Below are 26,077 nucleotides of genomic sequence, written 5' to 3'. Positions count from 1 at the left end.
CAGAACGTCTCTACATCTTCCGTCGCAAACTAAAAACACATCTTTTTCGACTATACCTTGAAATAGGGAAGGTAGAGCCGTAGTAGCACTCTAGTAGCACTTAAATGTCCCTTACCGATAGCACTTTGTTGTTTAGCACTTTAGTAGCACTTAAATGGCACTTACGGATAGTACTCTGTAGTTTAACGTTATTGAAGAAATTGTACTTGCTTGATTCTTGTTGTTCTGAGTTTGGACTCATGGTTTAATGCACTTATTGTAAGTCGCTTTGGATAAAAGCGTCAGCTAAATGACATGTAATGTAAAAATGTGTCCCCCAGCGAGTCAAGCTGTAAGTCACTGAAGAGTGTTACTGGTATGCTCATATTACCAATACATCATTTTGCAACAATCAATAGCAAAGGACATACATTGTATGAGAATTATGATGAATCCAGAATATTAGTCTGAAATAACCAATATGAAATAAATGTCGCTGCTACATCTTGTCCAGAAAGGTCAGAAAGGTCAGGGTGAGGTCAGAGAAATAACTCGACTTCAAGTGATTCAGCTCTTCAACAGGAGGAAATGAAGCCTGTTTGAAATGACTAATTTAGGTTTCTTGTGCTTTATTAGATTACATAAAGATAGGGGGAATATAGACACATCATGAATGACTGCACTGGCCAACCACGATTTCAGCTTTGATCAGTTTTTTATAAAGACACTGAATAGACTTTCAATAAATGCTGATCCAGTCGCTCGTATCGTTGTGCTAAAAAATCATAAATTTTCTTCTTTTCAATTACAGAAAACTTTTAATTATTACACATTTAATCACATGAGCATTGTCTTTTAAGAAATAAAGCACTGGCAGACACATAACATAATAGGGGGGGAAAAACTGAACTTATCTAGATTGAGTAGATTGAATCATGTTTCATAAACCATTAAGCAGTGCTTTCTCTAGAGGGCACTGCAGTTCTTCATCTGAAAGACTCGATCAGTCCCACTCTGACATCCAGCATCTCAGAAGCACAACACACCAGGCTTAAAACCAGTATAACAGTTCAGTGTTTGAAAATGTGTTGTTGTGTTCAGTCAGGTAAATCCTTTAAAGTAAAGGTACATTTCTGAAAGGTAAGCTTATTGCTTGACGTATTTGAGAAATCTCTGAAGCAGACATTTCATGTTTAAATGTTGCCATAAATTATTTTTTTAATGCATCCAAGCTGTAAGACATGACTGTAATAATGTCTGAAAATGAATGAGTCTCGCCCAAAGCCAGAAATGAGAGACTTGGTGAAAGACAGTGACGTACAAACATAAAATCTGGTGCTTTAAAACTTCATCCTGATGAACGTTGGACAAATATGGACCGATCTGTACGGCTGAACACAACAGAACAAAATACTGTTTATCTGAGGGTCCAGCCTTAATCACCACCGCTGCAATACTCACAATACAACACATTCGCATTTTAAAATCAAGTATTATAAAAAAGGAGAGTATTCATCGGACTTAATGGATTGTGTTCAAGTACCAACTCATATAATTATGATATCCATTAGGGACCCCTAAAAGCAGAATTATCAGAATAAAGGTTGGCTTGTGTAAAAAATTGAAATAATCACAATTTCATGAAAATCCCTGTGTAATTACTTAATGCATAATGTAGAGTGTGCTGGTGGCTTTCAGAGTGAAGGTGGTGCCCTCCTTAACGTTGTATGATTATCTTTTAGAAACATAATCATGATAGAAGTAAAAGCCTTGAGTTCTCAAGAACCTGCACTCTGTCAAAGGATATTCAAACTCCAATGTTAGTCTGTACTGTACTTATAGATTGAAGCTGTATGAACATATGTGGAACACTATAATTTAATAGGGGGAAGTAAAATAACAGATATTCTGTATTAAAGTGCTTAAAATCTCCCTGAAGGAGTCGAATGAGAACAGAGTGTAAGTGTTGGGTCAAGGCGGGTACGCAGGTTTGGACATGCCGTGAGTACCTAGATGCTAATGTTGGACTTGCTCTGCAGACAAATCTGCACTTGAACACCAGGCCATCAGATCTGGATTCACCCCAATACAGTAGTGAACAGATGCATTCTTCTTAAGCCATTCAAGATTTGCATAAACAACCATTAACTGAATAGTGTGAATGGAAGGACGAGTGGCCAACGACTGTCGGGGTCTCAGGCTCAATGCCCAATTAGTGGGCAGATTATAACATTTACATGCAGGTATTTTGTTTACGCTCCGATTCAGTGATTAACAATGAGCCATCAGCAGGACAAGCTTCTATAGAGTTACAAGCAGCCAAAAAAGGAGTCCAATGGGGCTGGTTTGTTTTACAATGTGCCAACAAATTGTAATTGCAAACAATCCTGCAAAATAAAATTAAGTCATTGGATATTGATAAATATATTGCCTGCATTTTCACAAGGTTTAATTAAATACACAAATGCATCATTATTAAACTGAAAAAACTACATTAATAATAATAATACATAATTAATTGATTAGACTGTTCACAGAAAATGGATCAATTGCTGGAAGAAATGCCAAAAAACCACTGATTCCAGCATCGTGCATGTATTTTTATTATATATTATTAATCTGGTGAACCCAATATATTTGGAGTGTTGGGTAATTGTAGTAAGTTTTCTACAATAGTTTGTCATTTTGTAGACCAAATCATTCATCCAGGATGGAATTGGCACATTTATTGTAAATATAGATCATTATGCAATATATTAGATAATGGACAGAGCCACACATTTACACACATTTATGTTTCAAGACACAAACAACTCAAAGGGACCACAGAAAGTCATAATCTTTCATTGTGATATTCCACCAAATCAACTAAATAGATCAAGTGAGATGCATGTAAAAGAGATTTAAAGTCAAAGACGTCCTAAGTGACAAAAAGCATTAGTCTAATCTTGAAAAATCACTATAGTGTACCAAATATAGAGGAAGAAGGACACAGCTTCTTCTTTTTTATTCTAGAGAGGTATAATAATGTTGGCCTTTTCCTCCCATCTCTTGCAGTTGTGTTTGGCTGCAGGCAGAGGCGGGCTTGTGAATGACTCGTGGTAGCTTCCTGCGCTCTGATTGGCTCATTCAGACACAAGTGGCTGTAACTGGCTGCAGAGCGCGGAGCTGTGAAAAGGAGACGCGCGGGGTGAAGACTCAGCACACATCTGCCTCTGCCCAAGGATCCCCTCTAGTGACTCTGCAGGCCGCAACCCCTTCTGGACGGTCCCGGGACGTTTTCCTCTGTGAACCGGACATTAAGCATTTGTCTAAACTCTTTGGACGGACTCTGCCACATGAGAAGTGAGTGTGTGTGTGTGTTTTGTGTGCCTACTTTTTATTTGCTGTTCTGATTTCTTACAGAATGATTGTGTTTGTGTTGTCTTGTTTTAAAAGTGATTCATCCTTTTTTTTTTTGTTGCAGGATCTGAGTTGTACTGATGAGAGAAGAGATGGTGAGTTCGTTTTCTCCTTATAATCTATTTTATACTAACTTATGTTTTTTTTTAAAACATAAAATATATTGGCGCGATGAAAATGACCAAATTAACTGTATTTAGTACAACCTAGATATAAAATCAGTGCGGAAGTCTCCCAGCATATGGAGAAAACAACGCAAGCAGCACAAGGCTGAATGGTCAATGCTGCTCAGAGGCCTCCATAGTCGGAGTTTGTAGCTACACAACAGCTTGTTGGAGTAAATAACGACAGTTTTGTGGTTATGCAGCATGTGGAGGTCTTTAACGGACAGTCATTGCTTTGGATTAGTAGTTCATTTTCACATGTAGCCCATATCCTGCTTTGCATCCATGACTATAAAACCTGAGCTTAGGGTACTTTCTCAAGTTCTTGCAACATCTCACAGAGTTATGATGAATAGCCAATGGGGGCAGAAGGTCTTGCAGCAGGGTCAAATACTCAAATGGATTGTGTCAACTCAGAGCAGAGAGGTCATGCCAGGTTCAAAGGTTAGCGGGCTGACATTAGTGAGGTTGGCTTGTGTTGGATCTGACCTATGGCCACATATGAACCTGTATCCTGTGGTTCCCCTCTGATGTTTGTGTGCACACATCTCACCTCTGTCAGCTCTTTTTTTAATGGAAGCATAACAATAAGTTACATTGCTGTACAGTTACATTTAAATCTGATTTGAATGAAGAAAACAAATGTATATAGGCAGTACTTGCTAATATGTCATACATAAACATATACACTGTTGAGAATAGGCTAGACTGTACAAAGAATATGGGACCTCATCTTTCTTCACATCTACCCTTAAACTCTCACACACACACACTGTCACATGATCTCTTATGCCCTGTTTGAGTTTGAGAGTGATCCACCGCTTCTTACTGGCTGATTCTAACCAATCAGCAATGTGAGTCAGAGAGGAAGCAGGAGTATTATATTCCTCAGTGTGTCACTGGTGAATTTCATAGGCAAACCCGCTTCACCCTTAAAGAGGCAGGACTCCTGTAGCTTAATCTAGATCCATAAGACCCCAGTTACCACTTGATATACTGCAGATGTTTTTGCTTTGCCCCTGGAGTTGTCTCAGGATGTAGAGAAATAGTTGAGGTACAGCATTAGCACAGCTGTCCCTGTAATAACGTCTGTGTTTGCAGTTGAATCATGCCTTAGTCAATGAAAATAGGGCGTTCACTAACGTTGCTGGTGTGGTCGAGTAAATTAACGGATTTGCTTTGTGTTGAAATCGGTCTATTCGACCTGTATTCTTTGATCAGCAGGACGGCAGGCCTTCAACATATAATAAGACAGTCTTTCATAGGTTGAAACTCACATGTCTGAGCGTGCCCACATGCTCTGCATTTACTCAACTCTTATTATTAGATCCATTCTGCATCAGTTTTTAGAAAGGCTTAGAAGCGGTCAGTGCTCTCCCTACTGGTGTGTGTGTGATACATTGACAACTTGTGTCTGACTCTCTCTCTCTCTCTCTCTCTCTCTCTTTTGTCTCCTCAGCTCTGCCTGCGTGACTCAGGCGACTGCTTACGGGACCAGATGCAGTACATGATGAGGTCACTGCAAGACCTACGCAAAACCTGCCCTGCAGCCAAACGGCCCCTCAGTACCCAACTCCCGGCTTTAGTGCGCCACTCTGCAGTGGCACGTGCCTGTCAGCAGCGAGCATTGCAGCGAGAGCAGCGCACACGCCAGCGGATGTCTGACGCCAGCACAGCCAGCACTTACGACTCGGCCTGCTGCCTGGCGAGTCATCTGGAGGAGGACGAGGACAACTCCAGCAGCCGGTTGGGCCTGGGCTCTCCCAGCAGTCAGAAAAGTTTGGAGTTTGATTCAGGTTACTCTGAGGCGTCATGGCAGGACGAAGTGGTGGTTCTCAGGAGGACCCGGAATGTGCGGGTGTCATCTTCGGCCTGCCTCCGCACAAACAGAGCGCCAAGTGGGCGCATTCGACCCAAATCCACGTCTGATGCCTGTCTGGAGAGGTGGACATCGTTTGAGGTCAGCGACCCAGAGGACTGGACAAACTCTTTGTTGACCAGAGGACGCAACCGCCAACCGCTGGTTCTGGGTGACAACAGCTTTGCAGACCTCATACAGAACTGGATGGACTTACCAGATTGTCCCGAGCCCACTGAGCTGAAGCCAAACTCAAGTAGTAGACAGGGAAGAGGTTTCTTTGTCAACATGAGGAGGAAACTGGCTGGGCTTTCCAAGAGTGTAGAGGACAGAGTGAGGATGAGATCCACAGAATCTGCACATATTAACAGAACTGCAAATGCTCCGAAACGTCTGTCCTGTCCAGTCGTGGCATCGCAGCCCAAAGTCCCCTTTTTCCACCAGTCTTACGCCGGCATTAATGATATGGACACAGATTTTTACCACTTTGCCCTCATGAAATCACGCAGCCGACAGCCCATAATCTGCAAAGATATCCTTGGCTATGTCTGACACAAAGCCATGTAAAGATTGGACAATCCTCAGAGTCACTTTATTTTTTATATGACTGTTTTTTTCATTTCTTATATGCTGTGAATAAGATAATGGAAATAAAGATGTTCTCATACTTTAAACTCTACTTATTTGTATTATCAATGTCTTGCATGTGACACAGGAAATGTATGTTTGGTTTGAATTCCCAAAAGGTACACAAACACAGTTTTCTTTATTTGAATGAAGCTTCCTCCATAGTCATCTGAGTTTCATTACAGTTCGACAGTGACTCCGGAACGCCGGATTAAAGCAGAGTATTACTGGCGGTGAAGCAATGGAATGTAGGTTAATTTGTTTTCATTATAAATATAATACTCTGAGCAGGCATGGTGGAGTTTGTAGATGCATGGTTAATTGGTTTATAATAAAAAAGATAAATTGAAAAACATGATGATATCACAGAGAAGCAGATTTGCAGTCATTCCAGGACTAATAAGGGCATTGAGTTCGTAAAGTCCATTTTAGATCATATCTTGGCTACCAAGATACCAAGCTTAGATACCAAGGGACTCAGTGTTCTCAAAAAAGCATCTCTTCTTACTCAACAAAAAGTTAAATCCTTTGGAGAGGCTATAAACGGGGCAACGGAGCTATTTACAGGCCAGAAACGAAGGCTGTATCAACACAGAGCGCTGTGTGCCTGATGAGGTAATTCCCCGTGTGTCCATGAGAGGTAAAGCAGCTGGTTGCAGATGGAGCAGAGGTTTACTCTTCCCTTTACTTTATGAAGCATGCCGTCTCACTAACAGCCCCGTGCTTCATTTAACTTGGTCTCTGCTCTTCTTGTGGTCTAAAGGTGGTACCAACTCATCCACACACATTGGTTAATGGTACTATCAGCTCTTGGTCCACTGAGGAGGGTAACAAAAAAAACACTGATGCAAAGAGTGACATTAACACCAAGATAAGCTAATGATCACTTCACCTCTGGCTTTACATATTCGCTTTGTCCATCAATTCAAAGGAGAAATAGCACCAGACATTATAAAGATAAAGAATTTCCCCAAAAAAGGATTTGTTGATTCCCATGCTCCCTGCTGTAGCCAGCCTCACAAATCATGTATGATACCAAGGGCATGGGAGGTTACAGAAGAGAGATGGTTCTTAGTGGGTGCACTGGTCTTAGCCTTATTATATAGATCTCCTGGTGGGACGTCACTTATCAGGACACAGCGATAACATGTATAAGAAAGTTTAAATTTGTGTGACAATCCATGGAAAAAACAGTGAATACTTTGCAAAGAGAACTTGGAACAAATATATCTGTGTTCACTTTTTCCAGAGATTTTTCTGGCTCTATTGTTGATTCTTCCTTTTTTAGCACACGCTGGTTCCCAGTGGTCTGCAGCTGTTTAAGTGCATCAATACATCACTTTCCCCAGCTGACTGAGAATCATTCAGGGAGAGTAGTGGAGAGGAGAAGAGAGAGGAAGCAATGGATCCAGCCATTACTCATTTCTCCAGTATATATTCTCCACACTGCGTATGTCCATAGCAGGAGCGCCTGTCATGTACGTCAAGTATGGAGAGTATCATTAATGGTAGGAAATGAATCCCTCGCTGCTGTAAGACTAATTAGATTAATGCATATTAAAATCAACAATCATCCCAATGAGACTAAACCACCTCAGCTAACAGACAAAGTGTATGCAAGAAGAGAATGTATCACATTATTTCTGTGAATAGCACCATACAAATATATACAGTTGGCTGTGATCCAGTGGGTGAAGCTTGTGTCGGTGATGTGCACGTTCAATGGAAGGGAGAGTTCAAACTAACAAGCAAGCATGCTCACGATCAGTTTAACACGGACATGCAGATTCTCTCTACACGTCCTTGGAAATTAGTTTTCCTGAAAACATTCAGGTGACCTCATTCTACCTTCAGACAAGTGCATTCTTTTTTTTTTATCTCATTCTTCTCGTGGTCTGGAGTGCTGATCTCTGCTGCTTGCCCTCATTGCTCTGACCACCATATTAAATAGCAGTCCTCATTTATCAGACATGTGAACAGGAGCTGTGTGTGATATAGTTGGGGTCCAGCTAAATGCTTTATATCTAAAGCCAAGATATTATTGTGTGCATGATGGCAATTAGTCAGCATTCACGACTGCATTATCCCGTGAGCCTGCACCAGCACTTTGTGAAGACACCAAACCCCCTTTAGAGGGACACTTTAAGCTCCAGGAAGATTGCTCAAGAGTTTGCCCTCCATCACAGATTAATAAAATACCTTTCCTCTCAAACTATAAAGGATGAACGATGGGTGCAAATGACACTCTGGCATATATTAGTGCCAGTTGCCATAAACAAAAGATGATCTAAAGCAGATCTGCTGAGGCATCGCACACTTACAGGGTGGCCCAGTCTAATGTAGCGGACACACAACAAACCTCCTGTTAATTAAAAGCCTCGGTGAGGATTTTCTTTTTCCTGGTGCCCACTGATAGTCTTCGGTGCCGTGAGCTTGAACTCATCCTTACTAATCCCTCATTCCCATCACCCATGTGTCCTCATCTCTGTGCTCTGTGTGTGTTGATAGAAACAAGCTCTAATATGAGTGAAAGGAGCTACAGTGAAAAGAGGCCATTCTCTGTCCAGGTGAACAAATATTGGGAGAAAGTGATCAGAAATTAATGGTGTTGTACACCCAATTATCACAATTGACCAATGTTGTTATTGTCTAACGTTAATATGTCTATGGGGCCTATTTTCATCATATAACATGAGTCTACAGACCAATCTACAAATGCATGGCCATACAGTAGATGTATGCATTTGAGGGGCTGAGAGAAGTACTTTTTGAATAATGCTCTTTGAAATATTATGCATAACAGACAACCTTCATTGACTGATCTTTTATGTATCACTCTACTGTCAGTCTTTAACTAAGACAAGTGAGAATCCTGTCATGAAGATAAAAACACTATTTTGAATAGCTTATTGGTGCTTAAAGATATAATATTGTTAAATTATGTTTTCAAGAAAGAGCTTGTGTGGGCTAAAATGTCCATTCACATTAAAATTGTCCAAGTAGCCCATATAACCTGGTTAATAGAGGGCGCTGTTATTAAACTGTGAATTTTCAGACAGGTCATAGGTGAGGTCAGAATAAGGTCAACCTGAGCGTGATTGACAACTGCATATAATACAAAATGTAGCTAATGTAGCAATCTAGTTTAGGTTGGATTATTTATTAAACCTTGAAATGATACATACACAAAATAACTGCTCTCGATTATGGTCTGCAATCTATGTTTCCAAAATGTTTATGACTCACTGGGCCATTTCTGATTCTTCCCTGTCAGTAATAGCGAAAGGAGGAGTCAGTCTATTACCTGTCCAGGTTTACAATAAATTGAGGATTAAAATGAAGCAAAAATGCACTTTCTTGAGCGAACTGACAAATACATCAGCCTTTGATGGTATCGTGGAGCATTGTGCACGAAAAATGTATTGCACAAGGTAAGACACGGTATTTCATAATTAATTTAGGCTTATAGGTATTTCAATGGAGCTTTGAAAGTCTGTTGTAATATTTATTGATGTCATCTCCCCAAAGAAATGGGAACACATAATTTGTTTTATCGTGGTGAAATATAAATGCAGTTTATGGGGCTGTTAGATCCACATTGCTCACTGTGTGTGTTTGAGAGACAGAGCGAGAAAAGTTGAATATTTCTGTAAATTATCAATAATATACAGCCACTCTTGTGCTTTTTTATGCTTTTTTTTGTAATTGAATGACAAAAATCTTGAAAAAAACGTGATAATACCATCCCAACTCATTCTCATAACTGTATTGATGATTTACAATGAAATAGTTCAGCAGTTTGCCTGGGCAGCCTGTTGTCTTGAGCCATGCCTTGTTGAGAACTGTGGTTTTGATAAATGGGCCAGCTGTTGGCTAGTGTACCCGCTAAATCCTGTGTTGTTGAGATACAGGCAAATGTATTTCTAGTTATTCAGAATCAGTACCTTTTATTGCCAAGTATGTTTTCACATACAAGGAATTTGTCATGGCGGGTGGTGCATTGGACAGTAACATTAAACAATCAACAACAATCAACACAGTGCAATAATTAAATATTGATTGATATTTACACAGGTGAACAAAAGATCACATGTGTGGCCTTTATTATAACACCACAAGTATTTTAAGACCCTTGTGGTTGCAGCTATAACCCCTTTTTAGTTTGGGCATACCATTTTCGAACAGAAGCTTAAAGATACATTGGTTTTAATACCTGGACAGATGCCCAGAAGTGTTTGGCTTCCATATCTGTCCGACAACCAGTGGCCGATTCAAAGCTTGTCTGCTAGAAAAATGCTCCGTCACAGACAATCTATTTCTCACTTTATGTTACTGATGATGACTCTTCTCACGACTGCTGAGACATGCACACACTAACAGGCGAATCCAATTATCAGCTCGCAGAGAGCGGGACAGGAAGTGAAGTGTGGGGGGGTTGAGCCTGGAGTTTTGTGTTTTCTTTCTTTATTTTTGGGTAAAACTCCCCCTTTATAACCTGGCCAGAATTAAAAGATAATTTCCGCAGTCATTAATTCACTGCAACTTGTATTGTGATTTTTATAAGACAATACAGACTTCCCTGTTGAAGATTTACAAAATGAAAGTACCGAGGTACTAATTGTCATTAGTTATGATTTTGACATTTAAAAAATAATGAAAATACAATTTTTTTAAAGTACCTATCACTCGTCGTCTCCTTTTATAGCCCACTTTGAAATACATACGTATACTGTACATAACAATGTAATATTCTCCTTGTTGTGTCCAAATAAGATTTTAACAAGGAGAATCAGGGGATCTTCACACAAGTTTTATTTAGAAACCACACAGCTGCTTTCTTCTTCTGCTGACTGTAAACCGGACAACAAGGTTCATGGGAATCATAACAGACGAGATGACACAGGCAAAATATCCCAGAGGACTTTGGTTTGGTTCTCATGGCCAAACAGGGCCTCTTAGGTTAGACCCTACTTCCTCTGTTCACTAAAACACACGGCTTTACAAGCAAACCCACAATTCCATGGCATGAAATAAAACTGCCTCATTAGAGGTCAAAATAGCACACTGTGCCTTAGTTAAGTGTGCTTATCCCATTGATTGGTTGGTTACAGCATCAGATTCATGATTGAACTATTCATACATGAAAAGTTGTATCAGCGTTAAACCTTTGCTTTTACAGAAATTACATCATATTGGTCTCTGCAAAATCATTAATTTTCTGGATCAACTACTTCACTACAGGAAATCAATTATACATTTTTTTCACTATTATGATATTACTCCTTACTGTGTACAATCCATATATATTCAATTCACCATATGCATAATAACACGCGTTTCCTGCATTAAAGATATTTCTTAATTTCTGTAATATTACAATGAGTCCTTACTTCCATTATGCCAATTTAAATAAACAACCACCTCTGGAATGTAGTTCCATTCTTTCCCATCTATTATTACTATGAATTGGCCGTATGTCCATGTGAGTCGGGACCTGCCTGAGCCTGTGTTGTGTCATGTTCCAGTTCACCCACAAATGGCTCAGTCAGTGTTGGGCCCGTGAGCCTTTGCAGAGCCGGCAGCCAACACGTTCACAGAGCAGAGCCTGCAGCAGCTGGAAAAAACAGAGGAAAACACCAGGATGGAAAAAGCATTAGCTTCTCTGGAGACAATTAATGGCTTTTCTATTTCTTGCACAGCCTCATGTTTCAGCACTCGCATAAAGAAGCAGTTTCCCACAAAGAAAAGGCAATTGTTTGTGACAATGTGACAGAGACTCATATTTATTTTTGTTTATACAGCTATATGTAGATTAAACGTTTTCATCGGGCAGCCCTTTCTGTCACTTTGCAGGGCTTACACTGGAAACGTTTGGAAATGGTTACAATAAATACCACAAAGAAGGCTTTCCAAACAAAGCTTGTGGAAGATGCCTAAGCCACATCTGGCGACAAGCGACCTACAGTTCTTGTTTTGCCAAGTCCATTCACAACCACATGGCTCAATGTGTGTTTATAGTCACACAGGCGAGACATCCCCTCCAGCAGCAAACAGACATTTTTACTGCCAAACACAAATATTCACACTTTCTCACACACACATTGTCACATTGTATCCCTTGATACAGAATAATCAGGAGGCGAAGATGCTGTTTTTCATTCTGCTCATAAGAACACACACATACCTCTCATGTCTTCTGATTGTAGGGCTTAATGGGGCCCTTTTTACCTAAAGTAAGCAGCATGTGATCTTCTTAAAAACTACCCACGGGCAAAAAAAGGGTGATTTAGAATCGTCCATATCGGCCATCATATTTTCTCCATCATTCATGTCTGAAAATAGCTCATGTGACTGACATTCAAAGATTAGGGAAGCAATGCAACCTCTGTCTTACCCAAATATCGCAGACACAGGAAGCAGCACAGACTTCGGCCATGTGGGAGAGTGGGCTTGCCTGGCTCAAGGTGTGGAGAGATAAGAGGAGGTAGATAGAGGAGACATAAATCCTGCACTATGAGGAAGGAGTGGGAAGGGAAAGAGCCGAGGAATAAAATACCAGAAGAGAGATGAATAATAGCACAGTTTAGGATGTGAGTGAAAGTGGAGAGTCTGGGCTGTAAGCAGCAATCAGAATTCTGACATGCCTGTGAGCTGTTCGGCCACACAATTGGTGATTCTGATGAGCAGGAAACCGAGGTCAGAAGAGTGACCTTGATAAGTTGTCTTCCTGTGGTGCTCCACAGTACGGTCGCGCCACTAGCTGTCCTTCCGCAGCTCCAGACAGAAAACCCTCGGTCGACGTCCACACAATAGAGTCCTTCTTCAATCTAAGATGGGCTGCGCTGAGATGACAGACAGAAAGCAGACATTGTGTGGTCTCAAAGATCTCTCAGTCTCCCGCTTCCTCCAACTCTTTTTTCTCTCTGACATTTTCACTTCCTGCTGACATCCCCCTCCAGCTCATCTTCTCAATCGTATGGCGTCCTTTCAATTCACTGCAACAAGAAATGCTAAACTATTTGCATTTAAACTTTGTCCCATCAGAGCAGGCCCACTTGTTAATAAAGATGTGTTATTTGTTTGCGCAGACTTTGCTTTGTGTTGCTGTCTAACCAGTTGGTCATGGCTAACTTGCTCTCCCACTGTGTCTGGCTATGGATAATTTGTTATGACGGCCAAACTTGTTTAGTGACCTCTTGTCCTGATATATGCCAGAGCAGGCTGAGTGTAAATAGAAATGTTGAGAAAAATGAGAGAAAATGTCCTTGGAGGCCATGCAGTCACACAAATTATAATCATAATGATACCCCTTGGATTGTTTGTTTACGTTTTCAGAGATTTATTTCTAATGTGCTGGAGTACAGAGAAACTGCAGCGTGACTACTTTTTGGTCATCTTGGACCAGTTTAACCACCATGGTTTCAATGGAGAAATCCCTATTAAAAACAGATGTGCATGTAGTCAGTGAATACGCTTCAACAATTTCTTTGGAACTGCTCAACTGCTGAATGGCAAACCTTTTAATAAGTGCTCTCATTCTTCAAGGAGATACCAGCCGTGTCGGAAAAAGCGGTGTTGTGTAACCCAAGTTCAAATCATGTGTCATAGAGGATCAGCTGGGTTGATCGTGGGTTTGAGGGCAACCCGTCATGTGGGTAAGGGAGGGTCAGAGGGTGAAGTAATATGATCATGTGAGAGACCAGATTCATTCACCCTCAACCAAATTTACTGCCAATATTATTGTTTATATTTGGGAAATGAGTGAGAATGCAGGAAATGGTGCACTGGGGGTGTACTTCCTTATGCATTTCACACAAACTATTAACATCGTCTCGCATAACCTCTTTCTCTTTGGCCTAAAACTAAAATACACTCAACCTCTCTGGTCAGAGTGATCTGGTGTAAACTATTATAGAGCACACTTGCAGCCAACAGAGACCAAAGACCAAATTTCCCAGTGCAGCAGTATTTGAGCAGATTTAAAAGCTCCTGGCTGGCAGAGAGACATGTCCTCCTCGTGGCCCCTGTGTCAACACACAGCACAGTGAAGGTGGGCTACTGCAGGCACCAGATGGCCGTCTGCCGCACCTGGACTACTGTTGATTTTAAACAAAGCTGTCAGTCTTAATGCAGACCACATGACTGAGTGAACGCCTCAGTACAACTGATGCAGTCAAATATTAAACTGCGAGTTTAATGATTCAGACCCTTTCACCTCCTCACGGTCCAATAGTTGTTGGTCCATTTGAATCGTTGATTTGAATACTGATCGCTGTGAAGCTACTGTATGTTGGTGCTCATAACATCATAGCAGTGAACATCTGAGGTATCAATGCTTTACTTTCATGGTTTAACTTTTTTTTTCATGTCATTCATCATTCCTCTAATGAGTTTTTTAAAAATGTATTCATTGATTACTTGTTTAATTCACAATTGTCGGCAATTCTGAGAAATACCCCAAAAGAGACCCAAAATGTCCTTGCTTTGTCAAAAATCCAAAGATATTGAATTCATAATGATACAAAACAAAGATATTGAATTCATAATGATAATAAACTGGGGGGAAAAAGCACAATTGCTGCATTTTAGAAGCTGGAACCAACACATGTCTGGCAACTTTGCTTTAAAATGTGTTCATCAATCATCTAAATTGTTGTAGATTAAAACTGTCAACTGACAGCAATTTTTAGCAATAGTTATTTTATAGTCCTATATTATTTATATATGTTCTATTGCATCTAATATTCTTTTAATAGAGTTTTGAATAACCCATGATGTGTTAAACCATCTGTACAATTACACTCTGGACAACGTTTCTATTTATCTCTAAATGTAAGTCAGAGTGAAACTTAAACAGTTGTCAGCAATCAGTTTTACAATTTCATAACCTGAATTTCAGCCTTTGACTTAGTTAATTCAATGGCACACAAGAAGTTTAGACAGGTTGGGTGACTTGTCACAAAAACACTGCTGTAATAGTGCAGATTAGTCATTATGTGGCGGAACAGTTACCCGAAATGAACAATTGCTTTGATTTATACACGGTAGTCTTGTGTTTTAACTGGATTGTTCCTGTGATTATTTAGTAGATTATAGTTGAGTTACTTTAACGAATGTCACGTTTTCGTGTAAGATGGTAGAGAGACGGACAGTAGCATGCTGCCATGTGGTTACTATTGTTGTTGGACCCTCTGAGTGGTCTCATCTGACAACAGTATTTTAAAACTGATTAGCAGACTAATTCAATGGCAAGACTCAGTCTATCACATGACCACTTGTTTACACACACACACACAAACACACACACACACACACACACACACACACACACACACGCTCACACACACGTGATTGTGGTAATGCTTGGGAACACATAGATGTTTCGTGACCTTTAATAGATGTGCTGAGGATGTCAGAGTGGGTGGGAAACTGAAATGAAATGACCCACAGCATCAAAATATCATGAACTGTAACAGTTGTATTAGTTGTAATTTTTTCCGTAATCACCATCCAGTCACTAGATGGCCTGTACAATCTTTCTGGATCTTGGCTGGATCTACCTGCTGCCACGCCCTCTCTGCTTGTAAATTACAGAATAACTGAAGACTTGATTTGCATGATGAGTCAAGAAGTGGGATAGATGTTAAACCCAAGGCAGATCAATCTGACTTTAGACCGGCTGAACCAGCTGCGTAACGAGGGAAAGTGGCAAGAAGGATGCAGCGTGGGAAAAATACTACTGGTGTCACTGTCACATGCATGTCTGTTGAAAGACATATTTTTCCAGCTACGCTTGCAGCATGGCTCTAGGAATGGCAATGCAGGTCAGTCCACTTTGGTGGCAGGCTATCTCAGCAGTATATTGTGATTATGTGGAATGTGTTGTTAAAAATCTCTTCTGATACATTTACACAACATATTTGATAATGAATCGATAGCTAACTGAAATGTTGTTTCATGGCTATTTTGACTGGCAGAGCAATAAATTAATTCTTTATTTATAATTAATTAATCAAATAGCCAATTAACAGAAAAATAATCACCAACTCTTATGACGTTTTTATTGTTGTTATATTTCGAGCACAAATACTAAACATTTGTTGGTTCCAGCCTCTTAAATGTGAGGATTGTTGCTCTTCTTTGTCTTATATGATACAATACTTTCACTTTCACTTTTATAATAATATTCAGATTACATTTTATAGACAAAACGACTATCGATTTATTAAGAAATGAATCGTCAGATTACTTGATGATGAAAATAATCGTTTGCTAAAATTAAAATCAAAATCAAACAAGAAAAGGTTTTGGGGAAAGAAAAGAGAAGCATCAGACTCAACCTAATTTGGCCAAAATGTGAGTGATTGAGCACACACACAAGCAAAGATCTGTGATGTCGACTCTATGGCCGTGGCGGCGGTGGTGACCCGTGGCACCATGGGGTCTGTAGCTGCAGGGCCGAACAGCTGCTTTTAACAGACTGACCACTGTGTTGCTAATTACTCTGACATTGAGATCTGTCACCTCTCGGTCCTCTTGTGACTTCTCCCCTACCACCCCAGCCATCAACCCTCCCCCAAACACAGTGCCTAACCCCTGACAAAAGTGAAAGTCCTTGACTTAACAGGAATAAAATTTACTAAAACTCTGACAATACCAGGAAACAGCTTATTTTTTATGTTCTACAATTACAGCTAAAGCACTATTAGATGTATATGAAAATGTATTCTCCCACTTGGTTCTACTCAGCACTTTATCAGCTCATATCACAGCGCTCACTCACCCCTGCATCTTCTTATCAGCACTATTAATCACATAATTCTTATTCTGTTATCTGCGCTGCCTTTTCACCTTCTGTATTTGAATGCAAACACATACATCAGACAAACTAGAGCAAATAAACCCCAGATAATGCTTGTTGACACAGTGAAGTCAGGCCACGCTCTTGACTGGTTTTCAGCGGTGTGTTGCTCTGCAAGGCTAAGTAATGCATGTTGCTAAGTTCAGATCAAATACACTGGCTCAGCGGCAATTGACACCCACATTCCTACTGAGTGGTAAACTAGCATGCTGGGTTTGATGCTTTTATTGCAAGTTCAGCTAATCAGGCCAGGAATGGGTTTTACTCGTGGCTCAAGATGGGATTTTGATTTAAAATCTTTTAATTAAACAGAAAATAATAGTTTTAATGGTGGGATGTATATGTACTGCTGTGATTTGGCAATGCCTTCTGTATTTATTCAAAGGAATAGTTCAACATTTAGAGAAATATGCTAATCCCTTTCTTGCACAGACTTCCCTATATGAGAGGGTTGATACCACTCTCCTGTCGGCACAGTACATATTTACCTACAGCTAGCTGCCGGTTAGCTTAGCTTAGCATAGCATGGAAACATACTCTACTTTTGTACGATTCAAACAAACAAGATGTAATGTGTTAAGAAGCCACTGGATTTCCCCTGTTTCCAGTATTTATGCTAAGCTAAGCTAAGCTAACTGGCTGCCGGCTGAAACTTCATATTTATATTTCTCATCATCTAACTCTCAGCAAGTAAGGCAACAAGAGTACTTCTCAAAATATCAAACTGTTCCTTGACTTAAATGTTGCTGACTATATGAAAAATAAATTAATCTCAAACCTGCGATGCCAGTTGTGCAATATGTGTATTTGTCTTACTTGTTAACACGATTTGTTGTTTTGTCATAAGCACATATTGTATTTATGCCTAGTCAGTCACACTCTGTCTCCGACCACAGCTGTGAACCCAGAGGTGTTAATTGAGAATGAGGATTTCAACAAAATGTTCCCTCATTTGACATATCTTTGTCAAAGAGGTTTCATTTAGAGTATCTTATTTCATCTAAATGCCAGAGATAATGCTGCTTGTTTACTGCTCTACCCCACTTCCTCCATTGGGCAAATGAGACCCCTCACTTCCATCACAAGCATACATGTGCATCATCTACATTGGGAGCCGTCTGAATTGCTGCCTTTGATTAGATGCTAATATCCTTACCACACTGGCATCTGGAACATCTTCACCATCTAAATAGGTGAACACTGTGCTTCTTTGTGTACAGCTGTTTTTCTCCACATGCTCTCTCTTAATAGGGTTGATGTCATCACATTAGCCCCCCCCCCCCCCCCCCCCACCTCTGCAGCCACATCCCGTCTCTGTAGCCCAGCAGGCAGCAGCAGGGTGGTGATCCTCCAACCCTGACTCCAGAATGACAAGAGAGCTTTCATGTCACATCATCAGACCACACCAGGCTCTGCACACCGGCTTTCCCACAGTCTCTGAGCTCCTGCTCTGGCTCTTTCTCTGTCTCTTTACTGGGATGTCAGGGGACTCTCTCTCACCCTGAACAAACAGAGCTGTCCCACAGAATGTCACATATCCACCAAAATAACTCCAAAATGAGCTGTGCATAGTTGACTCTGACAGCTAAATTATGGGTGAAATGCATGTTGTATGCTATATTTGTCCTGGACTGTTGGTGGTGGAGTGGGGACATTAGCTTCCCAGTTCACGATCTTTTTATGTCTTAAAAATATGATCCAGTTAAATATTTGTTGACAGAGTTCAGGTTGACATTTTCTCCTCCTGGCATTACTTTAGTTAATGTGGTTGTGCCAAATGTGCCATGTTAATATGTAATCATAGACTATATAAGAAGAGAAGGTAATTCATCATTTATAAAGCATTGTTCCACACTTTATAAATGATGGAGTCACCATTTGTAAATTAAGTATTATATAATGCTTCATAGCGTGCAGTTATTATAAAGTGTTACCGTTTATTTTTGTTTGTCTCTGTAATATATGTTAGAGGCAGCGGTGGCCTAGAGAAGTCTCTCTCTGGTCCTATGGCTCACTTTATAACAACTGCATGCTATGAAGCATTATATAATACTTCTTTTACAAACGTGTGGAACAATGCTTTATAAATGATGAATTAAGTCTTTACTCATACTTAACTAATGCTTCATAGCGTGCAGTTTAATTTTATTAACCAATCTATTATAAAGTGTTACTGAAATAAATGTAGTCACAGTAACATTTGTTTGTGAAGTTTGATTTTGAAGCCTCGAGTTTGGCCGTCGCCATATTGGTTTTTGCAACAAGATGTGACAGGATAGGGTGATGTTAAATACAACCAACCAAATCGTTTACAATATACTTTAATAAACTGAAAACACACAGTGAAAGGGTTAAAGTTCTAAGATGTGATGTGACCTGAACTTATTCCTTTTGAAGAATGATGAACACTTACACAAATAATCTATGTTTACCCTCATCTATCAGTTTATTATATACTGTATGTAGAGGGAATGCCTTATACCTAGACATATCCTTTCATTTGAGTGCTTTATGTTGGCTGGTGACATCTAAACCTTGTTCACCAGCCCATCAGTCTTTCATGCACTTTGTATGTTTCAGTGACAGACTGCACAAAGGACTTTGTCAGGTGAAACATCTGGTTTAGGGTGATGCTCTTTGGTCTTTAATGGCCTCTGCGAGAGGCCACATCAATGGCAGGGATGATAAATCTGAACAATGAGAGAGCCAGTAAAGCAGTCAGCAGGGGTTTGACAGTGCAGGCAACAGGAAGTGTGGCTCCTTTTGACCCCTGAACTCTGAGGTGATGTGCGCCTTCAGTCTGCTCTCTGTGCCGGGGTATCTGTCGCCCATGTGATATACAGTGCAGACGACTGGCAGCAGGGCATATACCCTGTCATAGAGATCTAATGAATTAAAATAGACGTTTTTAGTTCAAGGTTAGAATCTGGATTCTCAGTCATTTATTAATTGAGTTGATGCAACAAATCTCTCATGACAATTGTATTCTTTGTTTTTGACTTACAAAACTGTTTCCCCAGTCTTTATGCTAAACTAGGCTAAACGGCTGCTGGCTCAAACTTCATATTTAATGGACAAATATGACAGCGGTATTGATCTTTTCATCTAATCCTGAACAAGAAAGCAAATAAGTGCCTTTCCCAAAATATCCAATATATAAAGAATTGATTTAAATGTTTGAATGAAAAAAGTTCTTGGAAACATTTGTTCCAGATTAATTAAGTCATCCATAAGACAATATGTGGCCCAGTTAGCACATTAATAGTTGAATTTCCATATGGAAAAGAATAATACAAACATTTATTTGGACTTGTATCTTGATATCTTTTTAGTACCTACCTGGTGTTTGCCAGTAAACAACACAGACTTGTTAACGCCATTGAGAGAATGTGTTTTACAACAGTCTGGCACAATAGTGGCTGACAGTTGTACACATGAAACTTCTCTCAATTAGTGCCTAGCAGATGTCACAGTGGTTGGAGAAGATCAATAGGGTCAGTGGTGACAGACTGGTCCTCAGTGTAGTCAGGAATTTTACAACACAGGCTTCTACAGACAACTGGGACTTTAGCTGCTAATAATAAGAGAAGGAAGTGTGGCAATATTAAGAGAGGAAGAACAGAGGGGCTCTCCCAAAGACAAAAGGGTCCACTAGAGCTAAAAGGCAACTGCAGCCAGTGACCTCCGGGACCCCGAGTGCTGCCCTTTTAGAGGGGTCTGCCGCTCTGGAGGAAATGAGATGCTGCAGCCAAACAAACTGATGATCAAGGCCTATATAAGGAGAGGGCGGAAGAAGCACTGAAAGCTGGCGAGTTTAAATGCTGTGGTTAGCTTCTGCTATATGGCCGGACGTTTATAGCAACTTGTCTAAACAATAGCAAGTGAGGCAGATAACGGAGAGGAAAGATTTCACTTTATGTATGCAAGACCATATTTGGATGAAAGTAACAGCCGTGGCTTATCATGCTGTTTATCATAGCCTATACCTGTGCAACATAATATCATCTTTTTGAAACAGATACTTTATATAACATGTATAAGAAGAGAACCTTTCATAAAACTTTTGTGTTAGCAGCTTGAAATGAACCTTTTACTAAATATTTGGCCTTGGGCTACAGGAGGAAATACGTGTACATGTCTGTTCCCTGATATTATTGAGTGGTTAACTCTGCTGCCTCTGGAAACACTTGCTTTTGCTGGCCCAAAATTACATTTAATCTTCTGCGTTTCCACTGCTATCCTTCAAGATGAATTGGCTGCCTTTCCACCAAAGTAACACATTCCACATATTTGTTTTTACTGCAAATCTCCTTGTAAAATCTAGTTGGGTGCAAGCATCAGGTGAATGAAAGCACTCTGCTTTACCACTTTTGAAAATGGTGCACCATTTTGTGAAGGAATCCAATTTCAATTAGTCTGGCTGTGAACAACACTAAACTCCAATTTTGTTGATTGAATAACAGCTGGACTACACCAATGCCAAATTCCCCCCCATATCTTATTTCAGGTCTTCTGGTCCCACACCTGATGGTGTGTGGGATGTAATCATCTTTACACAGCAGGCCTGTCCAATCAGGATAATTGGCACCAGACTGCAATCTACAAAGGAAGGGTTGGTTCTTCCCTTCTTTACTAGTTTGTGTTTATTATTATTAGTCCAGATCAAGAGGATGTAGATGTTGAATATGGCAAAAGCACTAGAAAGAAATTACTTACTTATACTGCCTAAAAATAACTGCCATGGCAATTTTGCTTTTTAGCTTATACAAGTAAGCGTTCTTTAATTTTAGTCCAGTTACGCTACCTTAAATAAAGCTTCCACCCAGAGAAATGTAGCAAGCTAAGCTACAGCAACATAGCAAGAGTAGTTTAACTTTATCAATGCTTTTTGAAAAGTCAGTGCCATAAATATTTAATATAATGTGAATATATAGGCCTTTTATACATTATATAACGATGTAATAATATAAGAAATACTATAATGTAAATTGGAATGCATATTCATTCATTATCGATGCACACTTCATTCAAAAATCAATGGACAATCGAGCACCTTACTATCATAGAAATATCCATCTGCCTTGCCCTACATTGTGCTACACTATCTGTAGCATTTACATATAATCCAACAGTGTGTGTTCATAGCCACGAACATACAGTTTAATTATATTAATCGCTACGCTGCCACCATGCTACTGAGAACTAGTGCCCAACACAGGGTAATTTCCATGTCTAAATGTTAACAGCACACACATATTGCTTGAAATATGACCACAACAACATTAAACATCCAATGCCAGTTTTTACTGCTACATGCCTGTGTTATACAACATTCCCCGTATTCATCAACATGCCATGCACATCCTTTGATATCAGACACTAGAAATTACACTTGTCTGGATGAAGGAAACAACCTATCAGACCACTTTGAAAATATCCTTTAAAGCAGGGAGTTAAAATTCAGCGAGGTCCACATAGAGAGAATTTCCTCATGCAAAAGGTCTGGAACATCACAATAATGTCTAATTTGTGCTATTATTTTATTAATTCATGAATAGTGAAGTGAAGATATCCATAATATTCGTATCTTCTGAAAAGAGAACATTGTGTGCAGGGACTTAATCTGTGGTTATAGAAACCACTTGTTTCAGCTCTATTCCTATTTCTGTTAACATCATTGTTGAGCCGTTAATTAATGTTTGAGGAATCTGATCATATTGGGCTCTAACCGGCTGCTAACTTTAGCTTCATGTTGCGTGGCATCGATCCTCTTATGTAACTCTTGGTAATAAAGAAAACATTTCCCAAAATGTCTATCTATTTAATTTATTAATGTCAGCTTCTGATGAGACATAAAGTATATTAGATAGAGATGTTGTATCCTTGCTGATCTAAATCCAGATGGTGAACAGTTCATTATAGATGTTAATAACAGCGATGCACTGGACTGTGCAGCAGCTGCCCCTTCCTTGACACCCAGGTGTGAAAAGCTTTTGAATGCAGTGGGGGACTGGGTGACTCTCCCTGGATGCAGGCCCACAAAATCCTAACCATATGCACTTTCAGGTTGGCACAGGGATGACAGGCCTCGGCGAGATACGGGTGACAGCAAGATGGGAATACAAGATAGAAGATATGTGGAGAAAAAATAGGAAGTGTAGCATTAACAAAGTGGGCGAGATTGGCTTCTTTAGCTCATTGGCTTTTGCTTAAAATCACTTTGCTGAACTTCAAAGTCTTGCTTACATTTGCATGCTTGCTATATTAAAGATACTGTATATATTTTATTTCCAGAGATCTCCTTATATTATGAAACAGCATGTAATTGCCATATCGTACTTGATAAGGGACATTGAAATGTTTAAAAAATATATATTTATCACGACACAACAAAATAAACATGACATGTGAAACAAAAAATGCTTTGCTTCCAGCAGTCTGTAAGGTAACAGCTCTCATCTAGCTGTGACCGCAGGGCACTTTATGCAGTTTGGGAAACCTGGCTTGTGGAGAGAGATCCAATCTGCTCAACTGCTCTCCTCTCTCCCAGCATTTAATCACCAGCCACGCCAAGAACAACCTCCCAATCTGAACCCAGAGTAAAGCGTCTGGTTTACCACAGTGGAGATTCTCATGTTCAAATATAGACAAGAGCAGAGGCACAAAATGACACACGAAGAACACATTCCTTCCCAGCAGAAGGTCACAGCACACACCCTGAAGCCTCGTCCAAAAATCGACATGTTTTTAGGCAGCGTGGCACTCATGTGGATAAAATATGATGGAAGGTAAACCTCTCTCCCACTAACCCCTGATTAGAGCTCCCTGACTACAAGTTTAGGCCTCTGCAAACACACTCGCTGTCTCCCACATGAGAGCTGAAGAAGCCTTTCCTTTACGTAGCCAGCTGATGCAGGCTCTGTTTATCCCTGTCCTCAGTCGGTTATTGTGTATGTGCATTGCTGCATGAGGTTGATTGTCAGGATTGTGCCACAATTAAAGCATGAATGCAGTTATAGCCTGGTGGGGAAAAAAACCCTGATCCAGCGGGAGAGTTGTTTTGAATACTTTAAGCGATTCTGATGGAGTGTGGACTGAGCACCCACATCTGCTCCCCAAGAAGCAGCTCACTGCCAGGTTGCTAGGATACCTATGGCTCGTTGAGAACACCTGGTAGGTAAGATGAGGCCTGGCCCATCGGCACGGCAGGACAAAAGCTAGTAAGTCGGCCAAACCAGCACACCGCATGAGAGATGAGGATGAGATGAGAGATAAACTGAAAAAAAGGATCACGAGTGTGAGACCAGGAGGAGTGATAGAGAAGTACAAGACCAAGAGGAAATGGTGGGAAATCCTCAAGGATGGACCAGAGCAGCAAAATTGCAAACCCCGACTGACTGCACTGTTATAAAACAACAATGCTGTTTCTTTGATTTGCATGTTTTCTACATGGATCATGAGCTGAACATTTTCCTAAAATTCATGCCAATAGGTTTTCTGATTGCCAGATGGTCTATATAAAAAAGGAACAAATAATTTAATGTTCTTATTGAACAGCTAAATCCGAATATAATGAAAAAATTCTGATTCGGTTACAGCCATGGTTGTCTACCGCTGTAGAGAGAATGGAAAGCTTCGCCGGAGTAGCAACACTGACTTAAGGGGATAGGGCTGAGCAGACAGTCCATAACATTGACAGGAATTACCTGTTGATGCAGACAATATACATTGAATTTCAATGTTTATAAATTATTTTTCCTTCATCAAATTGCAACAATTCAGTTTTAGCCAATGATAGCTGCACTGTACCAGCTTGTGACAGTAGAAATGATTGCAGATTTCTTGTTTAAGTTTGTTTTCTGCTTTATCCATTTGACCACTTTGAAATGACATGACGTAAACAATCGTCTCCTCAGAGGTAACCTGCAGTGTGGGGGGTCGCGTCCTGGCACACTTCCCTTGACCTTAGGGTTATCACCATGGTAATCCAGGCTACAGCACCCATGAGGAATGGCTACTGGGTGATGCCTGGACAGACTTAAGCAGCTGCGGGTGTGATGGCCACTGAATCGTTATTTGCTGCATCAGTATAGACACACCATATCTGTCTTTCACACATTAGGGTGTGGGTAATCATGCCTCGTCTTTACAGCAAAACCAGACAACAAATGCATAATACGTTCTCATTTCTTTCAGATCCAAACAACACATTGTAATCATTTACTTTGATGGTCTCGCAGTGTAACTGTGTATAACAATGTACCCATGTTCCTGCATGTGCATACTCCCAGCATGTGTCTTTCCACATGCTGCATACAGCAGAGAGACTGTTTGGGTTGAGTCCAGGGTCAGTCGGTTTCTCCTGACAGTTTTATATACCCAATGGATGACAGGCTGCTTGCACTGAGATGCTCAGATGTTAACTTTCTCTGTTTGGGGGTTTAAAAGCGTGCTGTGATGGTGTGTCGCATGCTGTATTTATGTTTGAGCCCTGGCAGTTCCATCTGACCAGAGCTCCACATGGACCCTCACTGTGCTGCTTGGGACGGGGTAACTCCTCCGCCCAGGCAGGCTCCTGCATGTTGATATTTGAAAAACCAAACAGCACTCAGCAGTGAAACATGAGACCTGCACGAGGAGGAAAAGGCAGCAACTTGGTGAGGAGAGTGAAAGAAAGAGAGAGAGAAGGAAAATATGTGGTCGTAAAACCGAAAAAATAATGGAGGAAATACCCCACACCCTGTAAGATGAGTTTCAAAGCTCCCCCCTCCCTCAATTTCTTCCTCCTTTTTCTGCGTGCAAGCTGGAGCAGCTGAGAGTGGTTTCAACTGGGCTTTGGCTCAAATCAACTGTCAGAGAAAATCTGTTTCCAATATGAGCGTTTCCTGTGAAAGCAGGAAACGGCCCTCCACACAAAGCAAGGCCTGTCAGGAGTCAATGTGGAGGTGCTGCAGTCCTCTCTCTCCCTTTCTGCTCTGGAGCCTGCAGTGCCACTCAAATCCAAAAGAATACCAGCCTCCAAATGCGAAATGGAAAATGTTTTATTTCGTGAGAAATTGTCATACTTGGATTTATGAAGATTAAGTCAATAACAGAGTAATTAAAACATTCCTCCCTCTAAGCAGACACCAGTGCATTAAGGAGTTTTAGAGTTGTGTAGACAAATCTTTGATAGCCCCACAAACA

The 26,077-nt window shown here is 40.4% G+C and overlaps 1 protein-coding gene across 1 annotated transcript; it reads left to right on the top strand.

Moving 5' to 3' along the window:
• Positions 1 to 3,041: 3,041 nt before the first annotated feature.
• LOC117730926 (PAK4-inhibitor inka2-like) lies at positions 3,042 to 6,077 on the top strand. The gene is made up of 3 exons (XM_034532989.1): positions 3,042 to 3,324; positions 3,446 to 3,476; positions 5,005 to 6,077. Exons 2-3 carry the CDS (start codon positions 3,462 to 3,464, stop codon positions 5,953 to 5,955), a joined length of 966 nt encoding a protein of 321 aa, XP_034388880.1. The 5' UTR covers positions 3,042 to 3,324; positions 3,446 to 3,461; the 3' UTR covers positions 5,956 to 6,077.
• Positions 6,078 to 26,077: the final 20,000 nt, after the last annotated feature.

This window comes from Cyclopterus lumpus, chromosome 5, assembly GCF_009769545.1.
Source record: "Cyclopterus lumpus isolate fCycLum1 chromosome 5, fCycLum1.pri, whole genome shotgun sequence".
NCBI classification, from domain to species: domain Eukaryota; kingdom Metazoa; phylum Chordata; class Actinopteri; order Perciformes; family Cyclopteridae; genus Cyclopterus; species Cyclopterus lumpus.
The sequence above is the reverse complement of the archived record's forward strand: the minus strand, read 5'-3'. Positions and strand labels throughout refer to the sequence as shown.